This window comes from Tamandua tetradactyla, chromosome 4 (assembly GCF_023851605.1).
Source record: "Tamandua tetradactyla isolate mTamTet1 chromosome 4, mTamTet1.pri, whole genome shotgun sequence".
In the NCBI taxonomy this organism is placed as follows: domain Eukaryota; kingdom Metazoa; phylum Chordata; class Mammalia; order Pilosa; family Myrmecophagidae; genus Tamandua; species Tamandua tetradactyla.
The window spans coordinates 9,843,920-9,864,434 of NC_135330.1; the positions used below are offsets into that span (position 1 = coordinate 9,843,920).

At 60.0% G+C, this 20,515-nt stretch overlaps 1 protein-coding gene across 1 annotated transcript; it reads right to left on the reverse strand.

Annotated features, from left to right (window-relative positions):
- Nucleotides 1–439: 439 nt before the first annotated feature.
- Nucleotides 440–16,899, reverse strand: INSRR (insulin receptor related receptor). Its single transcript, XM_077156763.1, has 23 exons — nt 16,861–16,899; nt 16,034–16,144; nt 12,156–12,707; nt 10,339–10,642; nt 10,091–10,233; nt 9,740–9,884; nt 8,624–8,838; nt 8,213–8,339; nt 5,947–6,185; nt 5,369–5,536; nt 5,076–5,271; nt 4,866–4,907; nt 4,566–4,786; nt 4,189–4,325; nt 3,942–4,104; nt 3,651–3,756; nt 2,941–2,993; nt 2,521–2,750; nt 1,921–2,031; nt 1,618–1,777; nt 1,162–1,291; nt 927–1,061; nt 440–680 (listed from the first exon to the last, which is right to left on the reverse strand). The coding sequence occupies exons 2-23, from the start codon at nt 16,116–16,118 to the stop codon at nt 440–442; spliced, it is 3,903 nt and encodes a 1,300-aa protein (XP_077012878.1). The 5' UTR covers nt 16,119–16,144; nt 16,861–16,899.
- Between the last annotated feature and the right edge of the window lie 3,616 nt (nt 16,900–20,515).

Sequence of the window (20,515 nt, forward strand, 5' to 3'; positions counted from 1 at the left end):
GGGTAGGAGCGGTGAGAAGGGCAGTCACGTGGAGCCCCAGCCCCACACCCCAAACCTGGAGGCAGGGAGAGGGCTCCAGGCCTGGTTCCCAAGCTGGCTCATCTGGTTTCAAAACCTGTTATGGCCCCAGGGATGGCCAGAGGAGTCTGAGCAGGACCAGGAAGTCTTGTCCACAGTCTAATCTCCATGCTGCAATCCTGCTCACTTTCTTAAGGAAATGACTAACTTCTGAAGTCTTTCCTGCGGTGAGCAGCTCTGCCTGCTCCTTCCCCAGCCTTTCCTGGTCCTGGTCCCTGCCCGCCCTGGGCTACAGCTCCCCATGCCCCATGCCCCGACAGGACGACAGGACACGGGGGTGGGTGGGGGGCGGTGAACTTGTGGACATCTCAGGGCTGCAAAGGTCAGGTCCTTTCCTCTCTGCCTGTGGGAGGCCAGTCAGCTAAGGGGCGGGGTGTCCTTCAGTGGCCAGGCCTCCCGGTTTGGGGCTACAATCTGGGAGGGCATCAGACTCTGCCTCCGGGGGCAGCAGGGAACCGCGGCCGCCCCGGCGCGTGGGGCTGTGATAGAAGGACAGCTGGCAGAAGGAGGGCTGCATCTCCCCCTGGATGCTGTCCAGGATGTGGGGGAAGGTGGGGCGCAGGCGCGGGTTCTGCTGCCAGCAGCGGCTCATCAGCTCCTGCCTGGTGGGGTGGGGGACAGCATCAGAGGGGTCCCTGAGCCCCATCCACACACCGTGGGCTCCTGCTCCTCCAGTGGGGACCACAGAGGATTATGTCTGGTGGGACCAGAGGGGAGTGAATGGGGATTATAGGGGGGACTCAGAATTGGGGGGGTGGGCAGCACACAGCTGGGGATCAGTGGAAGTAAATATTACGGGGAGTGGGCAGAGCAGGGCTGCGGAGGGGGTAGCAGGCTGGGGGACTCACAGCTGAGGGGGACAGCTGTCCAGCTCCTCCAGCACGCCGCCGTCCATGACAAACTTGAGAACCTGCTCGTTGGACAGGCCCTGGTAGGGTTGCTCAGCCAGGGTCACGATCTCCCAGAGCACCACGCCGAAGGACCTGGAGGGCAGGCAGGGGCTGAGCCTGCACCCTGCACCCTGGCGGAGGGGAGTGCCCCAGGCCCTCCCCAGGCCCCACCCCTGCCCCAGCCAGCCCCCACCAGACATCCGAGTGGGTGGTGAAGATTCCGTCCTTGAGGGACTCGGGGGCCATCCAGCGCACGGGCAGCAGCCCCTTCCCGCCCCTGCGGTAATAATCGGTCTCATACACGTCCCGGGTCATCCCGAAGTCTGGGAAGTGAGGTGGAAGGGGTGTGGGGGAGAGGAGCCACACACCAGCGTCTGCCCCATGACCACACCCGCAAATTCTCTCTACCTCTACAGCTCCAAGAAGCTCGGGATGTGAGCACTCAGAGGAGCTGACATCCTCGCATCCAAACCCGTCCTTCCTCTGATGAGGAGACTGAGGTCCGGCTGGGGTTGAGAGGTGATTTGCTAAACTTCTCGTCAGCCATGAGGGACTAGAGCTGTAGGGGATGGCCTGGGTCTCCCGATACCTAGCTTAGGGGGTCCCTCTGCTCATCAGGCTGCCCACACCCACCCAGCACCCTCTGTACCCCCGATCTTGACTGTGAAGTCCTGGGACACCATGCAGTTGCGGGCCGCCAGGTCTCGGTGCACAAATTTATTGGCAGCAAGGTAAGCCATGCCATCTGCAATCTCACCAGCCATCTGGATCATGTCTCCCAGCGCTGGCTGTGGGAGCCCGGGGTTGTTCTGCCACCAAGACAGGGGGCTATTAAGAAGGAACCTGCTCAAGGACCCTTTCCCCACCCCCACCACTGTGCCAAGTCTTCTCTAACTCCCCAGCTCTGGGAGAGGATCAGTCCCTCTTGGACCAGAGTCCTCCTGGTCCCCACCTCTGCCTCGGGTCGCAGAGATCGAAGGTAACTCTTGAGGTCCCCACGGGTCATTAACTCCATGATGACCAGAGTTGGCTGGCCCTGGGACACCACACCCAGGAGGCGTACCTGGGATGGGCAAAGAGCCTGGTTGCAGGTCCACTCCAGCTCCAGTTGATCTACCTGGCCATGAACTTGAGCAACTGTGACCACAGCCTGACCCAGACATGACCCAGATACCAACCGTGACCCTGACCCCAACTATGACTCTAACCCTAATCCTGACCTAACATTCACCCTAATCCTAACCCATGACCTTGATCGTATCTGACTAGCATTTCAACCATGAACTAGGCTTAGCTCTGACCCTAGTCCCAATGGTGACCTGAATAACTGACCCCAACCATGACCAATTTTAGCTCTAGCTATGACCCTAACATGGCCCATGACCCCGTTTTGACTCTAATCCCAACCATGACCTTTTCTCCAGTTAGCACCCTAACCTCCATCTCAATCCTGACCTTCATGGTACTTGATCTCATCTGTGACCTTTCCTTTCTCACCACATGACCTTTACCCTAATCATGACCCTGACAGTGCCCCCTGACCCTCCCTTACCACATGGTGACACTTGAATGCCTTCATGACAGAGGCCTCCTTGAGGAACTCAACGCGCTCCCGGGGGGTGGCCAGCTCATTCACTGTCTTCAGGGCCACCGGTGTAGACTCCTCTCCAGCCTCCAGTCCTCGTGCCAGCCCCTCATATACCATCCCGAAGGAGCCCTGGCCCAGTTCCCGGATTATGGAGATCTGCTCCCGAGGCACCTCCCACTCGTCAGGGATGTACACTGAGAGGAGGTGGGGGTCACAAGGCAAGGATGCTGCACTCCGCCACTCCTCCACCCACTCTTCTCCTCCTCTTCAGATAGGGCTCGGGTCCCAAGGCTGCCTTCTCCAAGAAGGTCAAGTGGAAGTCTGCCTCTCATCCTCTCCTGTCTCACTTTCCCACACCACCTGCCCCCTAAACCCCAGACCTACTCTCAGAGGTGCTGAAGTACTCCGGATTCACAGAGGCATACAAGGTGCTGCTTCTGCAATGGGAGGTGAGGGGGTCAGGCCAGAAGGGTCCTCAGGAAGGACAAGGAGGAGACACAGTGGGAAGTGGAGGGAAGATACTGACCACAGCCCCAGCCCTAGTCACGTTCCCCCTGGGGAGCCCTAAGCTCTTTCCAAGCTGTTTTTGGCCTGAGTCCTGGGATCTGACAATCTGGAGATTCTCCTGACAAGTAGGAGAAACACAGGAGCTGAGGGACTCCCACATCCTCAGCTAAACCCTAAGGCCCAGCTGATCAGGGCTCTGTCCCCATTTCTCTCTCACATTCAGCCCAGAGGGATTTGACATCAGGTGTCTTGGGACATATCCCGAGGTCTCCTGCCTCTCCCTCTGCTGTGATAGGACCACTTTCATGATTTCTCAGTTTGGGCTGAGAGTGCAGTGCGGGGACGGACAGTCCTGGCGTGCCCAAAATAGAGGCGTGTCCCTGGGTGTGGGACTTTCACTGCTAAAACTGGGACAATCGGTCACCCTGGCTGGGAGGCATGTCTACTCCATGCTGTTCGCAGGAGAATAGCTATTGCCTCCAAGGAAGACCTTTCTGTTGTGTCACCTACCCCTTCTGACTGCACTGACCTTACAGTGAGGGCTCAGGGAAAGGAGAGGGCTGGGAGTAGGAAGGATGTGTCATCACCTCTTCTTGCCGTAGAAGAAACCGAGTGCAGCAAGAATGAGGAGCAGCATGAGCCCCATGGGAGTGACAGTGAGGAGGACGTGCAGCCCCCCGGAGTCTTCCTCCTCTGGAGGTCACAGCACAGGGTCGGGGGGCAGCAGAGGGGAGGGTAAAAAATGAGAGGGTCAGGGATGCTTCTCCTCTCACACCAGAAGATGGAGGCAGGGGGAGGATGGGATGGAGGGGCTTGAGAGGGCTGGTGGCTCAGGTGGGACCGTTTGGGGGTCCAGGTTGGGGACAGGCTGTGTGTACCTGGCCCTGGGATGTAGAAGGCAACGCTGTCGGTCCAGGAGCCGTTACCAGCCAGCGAGGTCGCCCGAACCCTGGCAGAGTAGTTTCCAGGGGGCAGCAAGGCCAGGTGGACACCCCCAAACTTGGCGTATCGCAGGCGGGACACACACAGCACTGTGGCCTCCTGAAGGCAAGGAGGAGAGCTGGCATGGGAGGGGATGGCTGTGCAAAGCAGAGTCGGGGAAAGGGCTCCCCTGGGGATACCTACCTCTCCCAGGCGGCGGTACTTGATTTCATACTTGAGGATGAGTCCGTTGGGATCTGGTGGCTCCATCCAGCGCAGGAGGACACTGCTCTTACTGGCCTCCTCCCAGGCCACCTTCCCTGGGATACCATCGGCCTCTCCTGTGGGTGGGGATACCGGGGCGGTAGGGCCACATCCATTTCCTCTTATCTTCAGGTTCCTGCCCAAGGCGGGAAGCTGGGAGCGTTTGTGGGGCGGGGGAAGCTCTGGGGTTGTGGGGACTGGAAGGGACAGGCAAAGAGAGGCTGCAAGGTTAGAGGGAGGTCAAGCCAAATCAGACAGCTCAGGGTGCATAGGGCGCCCGCGGCCGGTGGGGAGGGCCGAGGGTCGGGGTCACCTACGGCGGGGCATAGTGCGCGCAAACACGAAGGTGGCGGCGCTGCAGCCCACGGTGTGCGCTGCGTGATTGCAGGCGTGGATGTCGATCCGATATTCCGTGAAGTGGCGCAGGCCACTCAGCACCGCTCGCTCCCGGGGCACCTTGTCCTCCCGAATCTCGAAATCCGAGCTGTTCCCCCCTAGCCTGAGGGCCCCCGCGTCCCGGCGGTGCCGCTCGGACTCCCTGGGGAGGACGCGCATCAGAGCCACGGCCCCGCCCCGAGGGCCACGTCTCTCAGCCCCCGGACCCCGCCCCCGCTCACCTTTGGGGACTCTTGTTGATGGATGTCACTTTCCAAGGGGATCTAGGGAGGCCAGGGGGGGCCTTATCAGGCCCGCCCGGAACACGCCCCTGTGCCCTCTGCAGCCGAGCGCAGCCCCTAAAGTGCCGACGACCCCGCCCCGCCCACACAAGCTTAGGCCCCGCCCACAACCCGCCCCGCCCCCACGAGACCCGCCCCTCCGGCGCGCACTTGGGGATGGTGATGGCGTTGTGTAGGAAGTTTTCAAACTTCTTCTGGAACGAGGCCTCTTGCGCTTCCAGCGGGGGCAGGGCCTGCGCAGGAGGTGGGTGCTGGCAGGGGCAGCAGCCGGGCTCCACCTCGGCCTCGGGATCGCCGTCTTCGCGGTCGAAGCGGGGGTCGCTGTTGCTAGTGGGCAGCCGCAGGCCTGGCGCGGCGGTGGGGAGGGCGAGGGAGGGACAGGGTCAGGCGGCGCCCGCGCCCCGACGCCCCCTCCCCGTGGCCCGCGCCTCCTCCCCGCGCACCGCGGTGGCAGTAGTCGTTGAGGTAGAGGTCCCCGTCTTCTGCCAGCCGCTGCCACAGCACCAGGTAGTAGGTGTTGTTCCCGTTGCGCTGGGTGGGCGGTTTCCAGCGCACCAGCAGGTGGGCGGAGGAGTTGGATGTGGAGATGACGTCTTGGGGCACTGTGGGTGCTGGAGGCGGGAGGGGTGCGGCTCAGGGGCTGCGAGGCTCAGCCCCAAATCCTGTTAATGGGCCTCTCTCCTTGGGGTGTAAACACCACTCCTCCCTTCACCTTCTCCTGAGGGATGGGGGATCCTCAACTCCCCGCCTCCACCCTACTTTCCTAGAACTCAGCTTTCCGTTTTTCACTTCTCCCCCAAAGGCCATTGTGCCCCCCCAAAATGTCCCCTGCACTCTCCCAGGCCCAACATACCTAGGACCCCAATCACCGGCCCCCAGCGTCAATGGGCTGAGTGCTCAGTGCTCCAGCTACTCTATTTCTGGTGCCTGTGTCCCCCCTCCCCCCCCCCACCCCCCATTCTCACGGAGATCCAGACATCTCTCTGCTGACCTTCCCCCCGCGCCCCAGGGGGCAGCGCACCTGCAGGCAGGGTTCGGAGGTAGACGATGGGGCTCTGGGCCCCTTGGTGGGGGCTGTCCTCCGCAGTGGTCAGCGTGATGGCCCGCACAAACACTGCGTACTGCGTCCAGGGCTTGAGCGGGGCAAGGGTCACCCCTGGCTCCTGGGTGCGGCTGAGGGGCAGCTCCACATCCAGCAGGTTCCAGCTCTGGGTCCCACAGGCATCTGGCCCCACGTGCTCCGTGGCATTCTGAAATGGGCTGAACACCCCATCCTGGGACCTGAGGGGCAGCTCAGCCCTACCACCAGGTCCTAGCATGCCCCTCCCTCTGAGTCACCCTCAGGACTGTCATTGCTGTTCTACGACCATTAGGTTGGGGGCAGAGCCTCGACTCCAGCCACCTGTTAGACCCAGTGGGTCCTATGCTATCTTTGTCACCAACCAAATGCATGACGAAGTTGCTCCTTATCCTTTAGCGAGGAATATTGAGCTTCACTCTCAATGCATATTCAAAAATCTTGCCTTGTACAAAAACTAGAAGGTAGGTGTGAAAGAATCCCTTCTCCTAGGAACAGCAAAGGATGAAGTTATCTAAACCCTTCACAAATGGGATTTTCTGGAGCCAAACCAGGAGACCATTCTCCTCCCAAGGGCAAATCATCTTAACCCAAGCCCACAGATAGGCTTTGGAGGGCTACTGGCCTCCCAAACTCCAGGCCAAGTTAAGTGCATCTATGCTTTTCTAGGGAGAGATTTCCTAGCTTTCATCAGCTTCTCAAGTGTCCATGATCCCAAATGGCCAAGATCACTTGTCACAAGGGAATAAATTGGGGCCAAAGGGAACCAGTGCTGGCTGCCTGGAGGCCAGGGCCAGGGCAAGCTTGGAGAGGCACTGCTGGCTTTAGGGGTAGAAGAGGGGCTGCCCCCTGGGGGAGATGAAAGTGGAATCCACACAGGAGATATGAAAATAGATCATGGGGAGACAGACAATGGAGCATCACACGATGCCCAGAGTTCTGTTTCTCTGGAGGGGGCCAGAGGTGGGATCCATGCTGAGCCAGGGACAGGACTCAAGGGAGGTCAAAGGGGATGGAGGGGGCAGGGACTTGAGGCCAGGTTGGAAGTGCTAACTCTTATGGGGACCCCAGAAGTAGGAAAGTTCAGGAGCATCTTGGGGGTGGAGGGATCGTGCAGAGTGGGCATCGTGGATGCAGGTGATCTGTGACGTATGATACACTGAGCCGGTCTGAGTCTGCTCAGAGCTGCAGTTGAGCCAGGATCTCTGAAGGAGGATAGCCGCCATCACACAGCAAGGCAGTGATGCTAGAGGAGTTTCCTGAAGGCTCTCCGAGGCTCTCTGCCCTCTGAACCCACAGGCAGCAGTGTGTGGTAGGGCAACGTGTGAACCGTACAATCAGGGGTGCTATTCATTGTAGTCCATGGCTGCGCCCCCTCGGTTGGTTTCAGCATCACCTTGGAACTTGGTAGAAATGCAGATTCATGGGCTCCACCCAAGACTAACAGAATCTCTGGGGATGGGGCCCAGGAATCTGTATTTAACAAACTCTCCCGCTCCCTATACCAGGCCTACCACTGAAGCCTAGGAGAGTCTTGGTCATTTGAGGAGGCCTCACATCCCTTCCTTTCTCTAGTGTCTATACCGTGTACATTTCTCAGGAAATGCTTCCAAGCCAGGTGGTTCCCATATTCTCCATCATACAGGGAGAGTATTCCTCACTCCTCCCCTCCCAGCCGGCTCCCAAATCCATCTCTTTCCTCTAAGGATTTCTATTTTTTATTTCAGCCTAGCTTTTGGAAAAGTCCTTCCTGTGGTCTAACCGCTATTCCTCCTGCGGAGGTCAGTCTACTCTCTCCAAAGAAAAGCGCAGCTGGTCCTTGGCGGTCCCCACTTCAGGCCTTAATGAAATGCTGGCAGTGTTGCTCTGAAACTGGCCAAATTAGTGGGCACTCCCCAAACCGCTGCTAGGGCAGGAGCATGTGGTCAATATAGAACATTAGCATCATGAATCGAAGTTTAATTATCCAATCCTGCCTGGCGGGGTGGCTCTCCTGGGCTCCCAGAAGCCCCATTTCACTTGGTGAGGGGTTGGGCAGACTGAGGCACAAAGGAATGTAGATGGTGCAGGGAGAGAGACAGACCCGAATCCTTACAGGGAATGAGACTTCGGGATCCTGGCTTTCTCGTCCTCAGCAGCCCCCCCGGCCTCTAGCCTCACGGTGGCTGCTGTCACCAGGTTCCACGCTGGCCCCACCCCCGCCACTCACGACTCCTTGTAGTACACGATGAAGCTGAGCAGGTCGCGGGCCTCCAGCGGCTCGTAGCGCTCCCAGCGCAGCAGGATGCGGTCGGCCTCGGTGACGCTGGACACGAAGCGCAGGGTGCGCGTCTGGCCTGGGCGAAGGGAAGGGTGAACACCTGCTCCCCGCCGCTGCTGCTCCAACGCGGGAGCCGCTGCCCCCAAAACCCACGCCCACCCGGCAGCATCCCACCCGCGACGCCCTCTCGGAAGGAGAACCTCCCAGGCCCTTCAGCGCCCCCTTCCGCCCGGGTGCGCGCGGCTGGGGTCTCCTGGTGTGCACGAGTGCCTGCGTGTGTGTGCACCTCCGGGCATTCGTATGCACTTCTCTGGGTGTGTCTGGGCCCGTGTGTCTGGGGTGGGGGGTCTCGGGCCTCACAGGCGGCTCGGTCTCCGTTGGTGCGGGGGTTGATCTCCGCCTTGTTCTGCCGCCCCCGCGTGCCGGTCACCTCCTCCAGTCGATAGATGTGCTCCAGGCAGAGGCGCGGGTTGAAGGCAAAGTAGATCTTGCCCACGGGGATGGTGAGCCCGGCGGCCACCCAGGGCCCCAGCTGCTGTAGGTTCTGGTTGTCCAGTACGTAGAGAGTGTAGTTCCTGGGGGAGGCCAGGGACCCTCCTGCTCTGGGCCATGGGGGAGGCAGGGGGTGGGGGAAGAGGTGGCAGGGGCTTGCACTGGAGGGGCGGGGCTGGAAGCACAGGGAGGAGGGGCACTCAGCAGCCCCCCCAACACACACCAGCACACGTGGGACTCTCGTACGCTGCATTCTGTGCACGGGTGGGGGCCTGTGATCCCAGGCAAGCCACTGACCCTCTCTGAGTTTGTTTTCCTGGTCAGTGAAATGCAGTCTCTAGCTTTCTTGCCTTTCTGCCTCTTTCCCTCCCTCCTCTCACGTTGACTGAGCACCTGCCATGAGCCAGGCTCTGCTGGCCTTGGGGGCTCAGGGAGGACTGGTACTCAGCCTGGGGCTGTGGCTCTCCATCTGGGGTGTGGGTATGTATCCCTGCAGCGTCCATGACAATGCTCCAAGAAACATGAGAAGCCACTGGAAAACATCTCCAAGTGCCCACTTGACTGGATGGTAATTGAAAACAATCTTTTTTTTTAATTTTAGAAAAATCTTGGCTATGTTATAGAAAGGTCTCGACTGGTAGGTGGTCAGACTGGGTTTTAAACCCAGGCAGCTCTGTAGCTGAGAGTATGAGATGATAATAAGCATAATTTATATATCATATACTGTGTGCTAGGCTCTATTTTAAGTGCTTTATGCATAACAAAGTAAGTAATATTCCCAACAGCCTTAAGTGGTAAGTAGTGTCATATTAGGTCCATTTTACAGATGAGACTGAAGACCAGAGAAGTTAGGTAACCTGCCCAGAGTCACACAGTTGGTAAGCAGTAGAGCTGGTTCCAGAGCCCGTGCACACTGCTCTGGGAGTGTTGTTGGGCGAGGGGTAGTAGAAGGGGCTGGTCAGAGGCCTGGTTCTGACCCCTTACCCGTCCACCATGGCATCCCCCCGGATGAGTTTGAGGTTCTTGAAAAAGCCCAGCGACACGAGGGCAAAGGAGTGCTTGATTTTGAGGAAGCCGGTGATGGTCTCTACCAATCCCAGACTGCGCTGCAGCTCCGGCTCCAGGTTGTCTGGGGATAGGGGAGGCAGGGCTGGAGCAGGGGCAGGGAAATTCATGGGGCCGCAGGGTGGGGAGATCACATGGGGGCCCAGGGAAGGTGGGTCCTCAGGGATGGGACCCAGGATGAGGGGAAATGGTGCTCTAGCTGGGTCATGTAAGGGGCGTGGCCGGGAGGAGGGGCGTGGCCGGGAGGAGGGGTGTCAGGAAGGTACTGACAGCCCTGGCGAAGGTTGAGGATGAGGCTCCCCTCCACGTGGGTGCAGCCCACCAGCTCCTTTGCCACCTGGATAGAGTCTATGGTCTTGGTGCCCACCTTGCACTCTTTGGGGCACAGCCCCTCGCACTTGTGGCAGAATATACTGCAAAGGCAAGCAAAGGATGTGGCATGAACCCTGGACCAGCATGGGCCTCCTTAGGCCCCCTCCCTCCTCCGAGGGTGCCCCCCCCACCTGCCCTGTGCTCACCTGCTGCCGTTGCGGGTGAAGCCTGGGGGGCACTGGGCCAGGCAGCTGCCCTGGTGGATGCCGAAGGTAGAGGCACGGCCAGGCACAGAGCGGAGGCTGGCACAGTGCTCGGCCGTGACGCAGCGCCAGGACTCGTGCTGGTAGGTGCCCGGAGGGCAGGCCCGGTGGCAGGCGCCCTGGAAGTAGAGGTGGCGGCAGGCCACACAGGCACGGGGGTCATCTGGCCGGCTGCAGCCTCCCAGGCATTCGGTGTGGCAGCACTCACCCCCTGCCGTGCAGGCCAGCCCCAGGGGGCAGGGGCACACTGTGGGCAGAGTGCCGGGTCAGACCTGGCGCCCCTGTTCCAATCCTGGCCCCACCTCCCTCCTGGAATGACACTTCTGGATCTGTAGCCAAATCGCTCCAACCCAGATGACCTGATTGCTGACTCGGTGTTCCTTGGTCAGGGGCTCTTGAGAACAAGGACTGGGCTTCCCTTCTGTGGCTCCCAACCTGCCACCGTGCCTAGTCAGGGCCGTCGGACCTTGGGACTGAGCAGTGACCTTGCCTGGTGGAGCTGCTGCTCTCCAGCCTGCCCTCCTGACTGTCACTGGGCACTGTGCCCGGCTGAACCAGCCGGCCTCTCCTGGACAGCTAGGCCCAGGGCAAGGTGGGCCTGGGGGTGTGTGGCGGGAGGACCCCCCGGGCCGTCTCACTCATGCCTCTGCCCATACTGTTTCCCCCTCCCCCTCCCAGCCCTGGGCAGGAGACAACCTCAAGCAGCATTGGGTCGGGTGGGGGCTGGCGACCAGCAGCCTGGGAACTCTGCACGGCGGCAGCTGGACGTTTGTGGGAGAGGTGTGTGGGCTGGGGGTCAGCCAGGGCGTGTTGACACTACACACGCGGGGCCATGCAGCAGTCGTGTTTACAGCCAACAGGAGGCACCAGGGAGTGGGGTCCAGCAGATACAGCAGGGATCCGGTTACGCTGGCGCCCTGATGCTGAGGCATTGGGGGTGGGGAGCGCTGACTTCCAGGAACTAACTGGAAAGATTCTCAGGCTGGGGAACTCCAGATCTGCTTCTGCAGAGGCCTTCTTCCCTCTCCCATAACTTTCACTTCCTCCTCTTCCTGCCATCCTCTACCTATTCCACTTCCCCCCTTTCCCCACCTCCTCCCTTCTAGTTCCTCTTCCTACATCTTACTTCCTACTTGCCCTCACCTGTCCTTTCCAAGGCCTCTCGTCTCCTTTCTTTTCCCAACTTGCTCTCAATATCCCTTTACAGTCCTGCCAGCCCTTTGCCACATCACCTGTGCTGTGGTCCCCTTGAATATAGACATAGAACTGCTACTATGGCCTGGGCATTGCTCAAACGCTTTATAGATGAGCTCATTCCTCATAGCAACAATATGATCATTTTAGAGATGAGGAAACTGAGGCACAGGTAAGCCAAGTGAACAGTCGAGGTCAAACAGCCAGTAAGTGATAAGGCTGGGATTTGAACACAGGTCCTCTGGGTTAGAACTTAGCCGCACTACCCCACACTGCCTCTTGTCTCCACCTCCTATCCATTCATGCCTTACCTTCTCCCCCTTGCCCATCTTGTACCTGTCCTTTACCTACTCTGTGACTACCTGATGCTGCCTTGCACCTACGCCCTACTATCTTATGCCACATCAGTTATTTCACTTTTCCGAGACTCAGTTCCTCATCTGTAAAATGGGAATAACAATCGTACCTGCCTCCTGGGGCGAATGAGGATGAAAATAAACGATGGCGGTAAAATCTGACCCGTACCATCCCGGTGCCCCCCGGCCACGTGCTGTGCTGGCGCCCACCTGTCTGGCAGTGGCTGGAGGTCCAGCACCTGTAGTCGGTGCGCCCGCCCACGGTGGTCCTGGCACAGGGCTCGCCGGCGGCACCCAGCACGCCAGGGCACACGTCGGCACACTCCTCGCCCAGCTTGTTGCCGACGATGTGGTTGGCGCCGGGCGCCGGCTGCAGCAGGCCCCAGTCGATGGTGGAGAGGTGGCAGAGCTCCTGGTTCTTCTCCACGCGCACGGCTCCCCGCAGCACGGCGCCCAGCGCCGGCAGCCCCACGTCGCGCAGGTGCGGCATCTCGTAGATGACCAGCGCGTAGCCCAGGAAGAGGCGGGCGCCGCGGATAACGGCGAGGTTGGGGAAGAGGTCGCGCAGGCTCTCCAGCCCCGAGACGCGGAAGAGCAGCAGGTAGTCGGTGACCTGGGTGAGGCGCGGGAAGCTGAGGCCGCGGAAGTCCTCGCCCGTGGCCGTGAACAGGAGCAGGACCTGCAGGTGACCCTCCACCACGCTGCAGTTCTCCAGCCGCCGCAGCTCGGCCACCTCCGAGCGGATGTCCAGGCTGGGACACACTGCGGGCACCCGGGGCGAGCGGCCGTCAGTGCAGCCTACGCACGTCCCATCCGGCCCTGGCAGCCTGGGGCCCGGGAGCCACCCCGGCAGTGTGCTGGGCCGGTACTGCTCCGCGGAGTGCGGTGCTCTCCTCCCTGGGCCTCAGTGGCCTCACCTGCCGCTCGAAGGAGCTCGACAGATGAGTTGACCCGGGCACGTGGGAGCTCCTGGCTTCCCTCCTGAACCCACTTCTCCTTCTCAGCCCACAATAACTTCACTCTCGCACTCACCCAGGCCCCAAACCTTAAAGTTACCCTTGACCCTCAGTCTTTCCATATGCCCACGGCCGGTGAGCTCTAGCTTTAAACTATATCCAGAATCCAATCACTTGTCACCACCTTCACCTCTTCCACTGTCATCTCCCCTTTGGTTCAGTCACAGTCACCCAAATAAATGGCCTCCCCACTTCTGCCCTTGTCCTCTCTGTGGTCTAATCTATCCACTCTGTAGCCAGACTGACCTCAAAACACAAGTCAGGTCATGTACCCCCTCTGCTCAAAAATCCCAATGGCTCCATCCATCTCACATTGTAAAAGCCAGAGCCTTTGCCACGGCCTACGAGACCCTATGCAATGGGGTCTCTGTAACCTCTCTGACTTTATCTCCTTTCTCCCACTCTTTCAGCCACCCCAACCTCTTTGTTGTTGCCGGAACAAGCCAGCCAAATTCCTGCCTCTGGGTTTTTGCTCCTTCAGTTCCCTCTACCTGGAAGGCAATTCCCCCTAGGGCACCCTCCCTCATCCCTCAGGTCTTTGCTCAAATGTCACCTTTTAAATGAGATCTTCTTTGAACATCTATTAAACTTGGGATGCTTCCTACTTGCTTTCCTACCTTATTTTTCTCCTTAACTCTTTGTTTTTTTGGATGCATGGGCCAGGAATCGAAACTGGCCTTTCACCTGACCCCTGAACCACCCGTGTCCCTTTCTCCATAACTTTTAACCTTCAAATACATAATTTACTTATTTATTTAGTTAATTGTAAGATCCATAAGGGCAAGGATCTTTGTATAATTCACTGCTGACCTTAATGCTTGGGATACTGCCAAATTGGTGTTCAATAAACAGGAAATGAATTGATGAATGAGAGAATGAATGAGTGCTGTGACTGGGAAGCAGTGGTCTGAGCCTCTTATACTCCTGTCCTGGGGGGCTACATGCCTCAGTCCAACATTCTGGGGTGTTGATAAACTGGTCCCCACTAACCTCTGCAGCCTCAGAAGGGTTCCTAGGTTTGTAACAGCCTCGGCTTCAGGTCACAGCCCTCTTCCTGGCACCCCCAACCCCGAGCTAAGCATTCCTCCTCAGGCTGGGAAGCCCCCAGGCCAGCACCCACATCTGACCACCTGGAGTGTTCCCCAGCATTATTGTCTGCATCGGTTACCCCCTAGGAGGGGCCTCCGGAGCGCAGCAGCCTTGGTAGTCAGCTCCGCATCTCCCCGTGGCACCCGGTGGGAAGACTCAGTGGATTGCTGGGTCCAATGTCCAGCCCCCCTTGGGGACCTGGAGGTGCCTGGCTTTTTGAGACCCAGGGCCCCAGTTCCACTTCCCACTCTCTCCCTGAGGTGCCCAGCATTATTCCCTAAGGGGGCTGGATGCCTGGTCCCTGCATATCTTTGTTCCATGGGAACAAAGGGAACTTTCCATGGCTCCCCATTGCTGAAGATTCAAATCTGAATTCTTTAGCCTGACAGTCAGGTCCTGCCTGGTACCCTCCCCAACCTCCACTCCCTCCCTCCTCACCCAGCCCACTGGCAACCTCTCTCTCTCTCTCTCTCTCTCTCTCTCTCTCTCTCACACACACACACACACACATATATATATCATCTGATGGGGGAGGGGCAGCAAATCTGGTTCTCTGGGGCTTACTTCACACCTTCTCCCTCTTGTCATTAGTGGGCCTGAGGTTGACTGTGCTCAGCTCCTGTGTGCGTGTGTGTGTGCATGCACACGCATGCACACTCACTTCAGTACAGGCACATACAAAAGAGAGGGAGAGAGAAGGAGAAAACACTTCCAGCCCTTCCCTTTGAAAGCCAATCAAGCTCTGCGAGCAGATGGGGGGTTCTCTCAGGCGCCCACATGCTATGTCCCATCATGCCCCTACCTCTCCAGGGCTCCCCTGATGAGAGTCATTTGGAAAAACAAATCCACGACCTTTCCAGATTAACCCCTGCCTTCCCTCGGGACAGGATTCTGCCCAGAGCTACACTGGGAAAGGGACATCTGGGTCCCCTGACCAAATACCAACCCCCCGAGAGACGTGCCCCTGTCCTGACAACCATGATCGCAGCTGGCATCTGCCATGTCCTGTCCTGGTGCAGCGGTGGAGAGAGGAGGGGATGTGATGGGAGGGGGACTGCACCTTGAAGGCAGAGCCTCGGCTACTAGAACCCTTAGAGAACCCCCTACCCCACCCCATTTGCATCACTCTTCTGTCTCTGTAGGAAGGAGAGGCACCACCTTGGCCTCTGGAAGTCCCCGGTCTGAGGGGCATACGGGATCCTAGAGGCAGGGATTGAGCTCATTGAGGAAACTGGCACACAGCACGGGATCCCCACGCTCTCTCACTTTGGAGGGGAATGAGGGGGTTGGGGAAGGAGGCACCTCTGAATCTTTCCCCCTTTGAATCTTCCACCTTGCTCTTTTACTTCAACCCCTCTCCCCAAGCCCCCAGCACCCCCTTGAGGGCCATTTGGTCAATGTGGTCTACCACCTCCTCTCCAGAAGTGTCTAGCCTGAGGGGTAAGTCCTGGGCACTGGCCAAAAGCAGTCCTTCCACACAAGCCCCACCCCCACCCCGGGCATGGGCCCTGGGGTGAGGGACATGGGACATGGTCCCTGAGGCAGTAGTTCAGGGCCAGGTCTAGCTTTACCCCTCAGTTCTCTGAGCCTTGGTTTCTCCATCGGCACAATAGGCTTCAGTTACTTAATGATACCTGGTTTTCAGCTCCCTAGCCCTCCCGTTCTGTGGCCCCAGAGATGCTCTAAGAATCTCCCAACCTCATTTTAGTTCTTTTTTAGAATTTACTGGGATCACAGTCTCCCAAGCCAGAATGGAGGACATCTATTCATCTTTTTTTTTTCCAAGGTCCTTCTCATCTCCCAGGGAACCAAGATTAAAATGCTGTGGGAAATTGCCCGGCCTGATGGGAAGTCCTTCTGAGAGCTAACCCCAGGTTTCATGTTGCGGTGTAGAATAAGTGGATGTGTCCTGGCTGGAAGCTCAGATGTCTGGCTCCCAGCTAGCAGGGAGACAGGGTCCGGTAGACAGTGCTGGGGACTCACCCTCTAGTGTGTCCAGGCCAAATCCCAAGGAGAGGAGGATGACAAGCAGGCATGCCACCCAGGGCCACAGGCTGGGCACTGCCATCCTCCGGGCTCTCCTCCAGATGGCTCCTGGGAGGAGAAGGGTCTGAGAGGCCCAAAGGGACACAGACACCCAGGCTTCAGCCAGGAGGGGGCGGGCAGGGGCAGAGAGACCAGGAATCCCACACCAGAGGGCAGGAGGCAGATAAAAGAAATGAAGTGTCACAGAGACACAAAGATGTGACAGGCGGCTGGAGGCAGAGAGTCCTGCGAGAACCCGGAGACAGAGAGATGGGGACAGAGATGCCGACAGCGACAGGGAGAGACTCAGAGAGACCTCCAGGGGGGAGAAAATGACGCGCAGGGTTCAGCGGAAAAGGCAGGCCAAGAGACCGGCCAACCCCCGAGGGCGAAGCAGAAGCCCGGGGAGCCACTCGGGGAGAGAGCAGCGGCGGCCGGGGGCTCGGAGAGCCCGGCGGGGGTGGGGGGTGTCTCCGCCGTCCCTCCGAGCGGCAGCTGGCCGCGCTGGCTGCGTTTTCTCCCCGCGGCTGGTCAGCTCCGGCCGCGCCCAGTCCCTCCTTCCCCGCCCCAGCCCCGGGCCGCGACCGGATTGGTTCACCCGGACCTCTCCGCTCTCTCGGCCCCTCCCGACCTGGCCAAGCCAAAATATTTAACCTGACAACTGGGGAGAGGGGGGCGGACAGGGCTGTTGGGGAAATAAGGCTAAAATGGGGGTGGGGCCGGTTAGGCCAAGAACCCAGCTCCCAACTCCTGGCCACCCCCCTCGCCCCAGGCTTCTCGCGAACCGGGCCTCGCGAGTGGCGCGCTGGGCTCTGCCACCCGTGTCCGCGACGCCTGTGGGCTAACTTCGCGCAGCCGCAACCGCGCAGGGCGCGGACCGGAACCTGGCGGGCTGTGAATAGCCCAGCCCTTCCCCTCTCAGGAGCCCCGCTCTGGGTCTCCCAGGCGGCCGTCCTTAGCGCGAGGCTCGGTCCCAGCCACCGGGCTCTGCTCCGCCGGGTCACTTTCCTTAACGCGGGCTGCTCGGTGTGTCTCTCTGTCCCTTCCTGGGACTTGGGAGACGGTATGCGCCGAGGCCTTGGTGGCGCGGACTACTGCGCGCTTCTTGCAGAACTTTCTGGGCCCTCTCTCCGGGGCCCAGGTCCGCCCCCCGCCCCCTGGAGCCTCTCCTCCAGGTCCCTGCTTTTCCTCCCTCCACGGCGGGCGCTCGCAGCCACCGAGGTCCGCAGGCTGCGCAGGTGCGGGACCCGCCCTCCGGCACCCCGCGTGCTGGGGATCCCGGGGCTTTCTGGGTGCGCGTTGTCCCAGCGCTGACCGCCTGGGCTCCACCCGCGGGCGGCTCCGGCGGCCGAGATGCTAAGAGAAGATCTATTAATTTCTCCGCGCAGAAATCGATGCTCTTGCCAGGGCGGCGATCGATGCCAAGCCATGCCGGCCGGGTCCTACTCGTCCTGGGGGCCAGCGCTGGCTGGCTGGGGTCAGGGGCTGGTGCTGGGACCCGAAGCTCAGCGCGGTCGGGATTACAGTCGGCGCCCCCACCCCACTCGGACACCCCACCCGGCCTGGCGCGCCTGGCATTGCGCGTGGGCCTCTGGCGCCACCCTGCGGCCTTTCCTGGCGGGGCGGGGTCTCGGCGCCCTGGAACCCCTTCCTTCTCTAGCTGTTTCTGCGCGGCCCCTTCCCTTTTCACTGTCTTTTCTGTTTTCTTTCCCCGGGCCCTGCGCTTGGTCCTTTAAGGATTCCATCCCTTTTCTTCCTAGGGCTCAGAGAGGGTTGCCCCTAATTGACCTGTAAGTGACAAGCACGCACACCCCGAGGAGGGACCTCCGAGACCGGGGGCTGGCTGGAGTGACCTGAGCGGCCACCTTTCCCCAACTCGGTCATCCCCCCTCCCCCTAAATCTAAAAGCGCAGCTGCTTTAGCCTGGGAGAAATAACATATCAATTTCCCAGTTGTCCCATCCCCAGCACAAGACTCTGAGGCAGTCTGCTGCGGCCCCTCCGTGTCTCAGGGAGCTGGGGGGATTCTGGAGGGGAAGGCTGGCGCTGGGGGGCCCCCAAAAGGGGAAGGGCCAAGTTGGGGGAGGTTAGCGAGGAGGGGGTGGGGAGGGAACCGAAGAGGGCGGGGCAGGGCGAGCGGGGGCCGCTGGCTCCGCCCCTTCGCGCCTTCTAGGTGGTTAATACCGCCGCGCGCACATGTCCGGGGAGGCCCGGCAGTCGCTGCTGGGAGCGCACAGACGGCCGCCGGGTCCCGGCCAGGCGGGCGGCGCCGAGATGCTGCGGGGCGGACGGCGCGGGCAGCTCGATGGGCACAGCCGGGCCACAGGGCCGGGCAGCCTGCTGGCCTGGCTGATGCTAGCTTCCGCGGGCGCCGCACCCTGCCCAGATGCCTGCTGCCCCCACGGCCCCTCGGGGCTGCACTGCACCCGGGCTGGGGCCCTGGATAGTCTCCTGCACCTGCCGGGCGCTGAGAACCTGACAGAGCTGTGAGTGTCCGGCGGGCACGGGGTGCGGGGGCAGAAGGGCATCCCCCTGCCCCGAGGGCGCGGACCCTCTGTCTGCTTGCTGGGCCAGGTGGGGCGGGCCCGGCAGAAGGCTGGCACAGTGCAGCCCTTTGCGGTGCCCTGTCTTTCCTCCGCTGCCGCCGCCTTTCCCTGCAGGCCCCGAGGTCACTGCCCAGATGTTGCCTAGGGCTCAGGGCAGCTGGGGCGCTCCTGGCTTCCGGGAGAACAAGGGAGGCTCTTGGAGGAGGGGGTCTAAGAAAACCCTGCCCTCTGGAAACTGCTCTGGGGAGCTCAGCCAGGAGTCGGAGCTGTGCCCCTTGGAATGGAAAAAACATCAGTTCTGCACCTTTGTTGCCCTCTCCCTTTTCCCGGGGTGGGGGCAGGTGGCTCCTTGACATGACCAGGTAATGCCAGCTCTTCCCCTGGGAGTGGGAAGAGAGCTGGAATTGATGGGAGGTGCTGGCTTGATGATTGAGCTCTACTCTCCTCCCAGGGCCCTTGCTGAGAGATCCTCCACCCTTTGGGGCACAAAGCTGGGAGGAATCTCTAGCATTCTGCAGTACTCTGACATCCTGCAGTAATTGGTAACAAAATACCCGAGTACTTTTTGGCAGGTGGTGAAACCTATGGGAGTATTCTGTAATAACTGGCCGAGAGGTACCCAAGCATCAAATGGTGATGGTAGAAAATACTTGGTATTCTGTGTGGCTGGCGGGGCCAGCAAGACGTCTGGAAAAGGGAAGGAACTGCTGGAAAATCCTGCTCCCGTAGCCTCAGGCTTAGACGATGGGCAAGGAACCCTGGCCTCGTTCAGCAAGGGAGTGGAAGGTAGCTGAGGAGGGGGCCTTCGTGGACTGGCCGATGCTTGGGCAGCCTGCAATAACTGGCACTGAGTTCCTCGGGTATCTCATGGTAATTAACGGGAAGGTATTCAACATCTTTCTCTAATGGCCCTAGGGAGACCAGGCAGAGAGATGGCGGCATCTTGATCTGGGCCTAGGTCCCTGCATGGTGGGAGGGGGCGTGAGACCCAGACTGCCAGACCCCCCGGCCCAGCCCACTCATCACCCTGGCCCTTCACACAAGGGTCCAGGCTCCTGAGTGTTCCACAGCAGTGCTCCCTCCTCCCTTTTCTCTTCCAAGCCCCAGGTAGGTTCAGGAAGGGGAGGTGGGGACGGGAGGCTGAGGCGGGGAGGAGGACAGGGCTGGAGAACTGGGAGGCATGCAGGGCGGTGCGCTGAGATGTTCCTCTGGGTGGGGCAGCAGCCTGACCCACCGCCTCTGCCTGCCCGGTCCCCTCCCTCTTCCCTCACCCGCGGAGCTAACGAGGAGATAATGGACTCGAATAGACAGATTGATTATGAATCCAAACGAAAGAGGCAGCTTTGCGACCACGGCTTTGGGTTTGCTGCCTGACAGCTCGCGCACACACTTGGCCGCTGTGGCCACCGCCTTCTCACCCCTTCCCTGGACCCCTGCAGCTCTAAACCCGCTGGGCAGAGGCTGGAGTGGGGGATAGGGTAGGGACCTGCCCTCCCTCGGGGTCACCCCTTGGCCTGTGGGAACCGAAGACCTGATGTCTGGCTGCCCTGCTGGAGACAGGGCTGGAAAGGAGCGGGGCGGGTCACTGAGGCTGGTCCTGGTTCTTTCACAAGTTAGGGGAAATCAGAGGGTGGAGGGGAAGGTTCTGAGAAGAGGCTGTGAGTCAGGGGCCCCTAGCTCATGTGGGGGAGCACACAGACGTGCCACTGCAGGGCAGCTGGAGTTCTTAGGAACTGCCTGGCATGCTAGGCCCAGAAGCTGAGCCAGCCCGGGTGCAGCCACCCCCCTCCCCACATGCCTGCTCTTTCTTATCTCACTATCTTGCTTTCTCTGGTTCTCTGTCTTTATCCATCTGTCTTTCTGTCTCCCTTTTCTTTGCTATTTTTCTTCTTGTC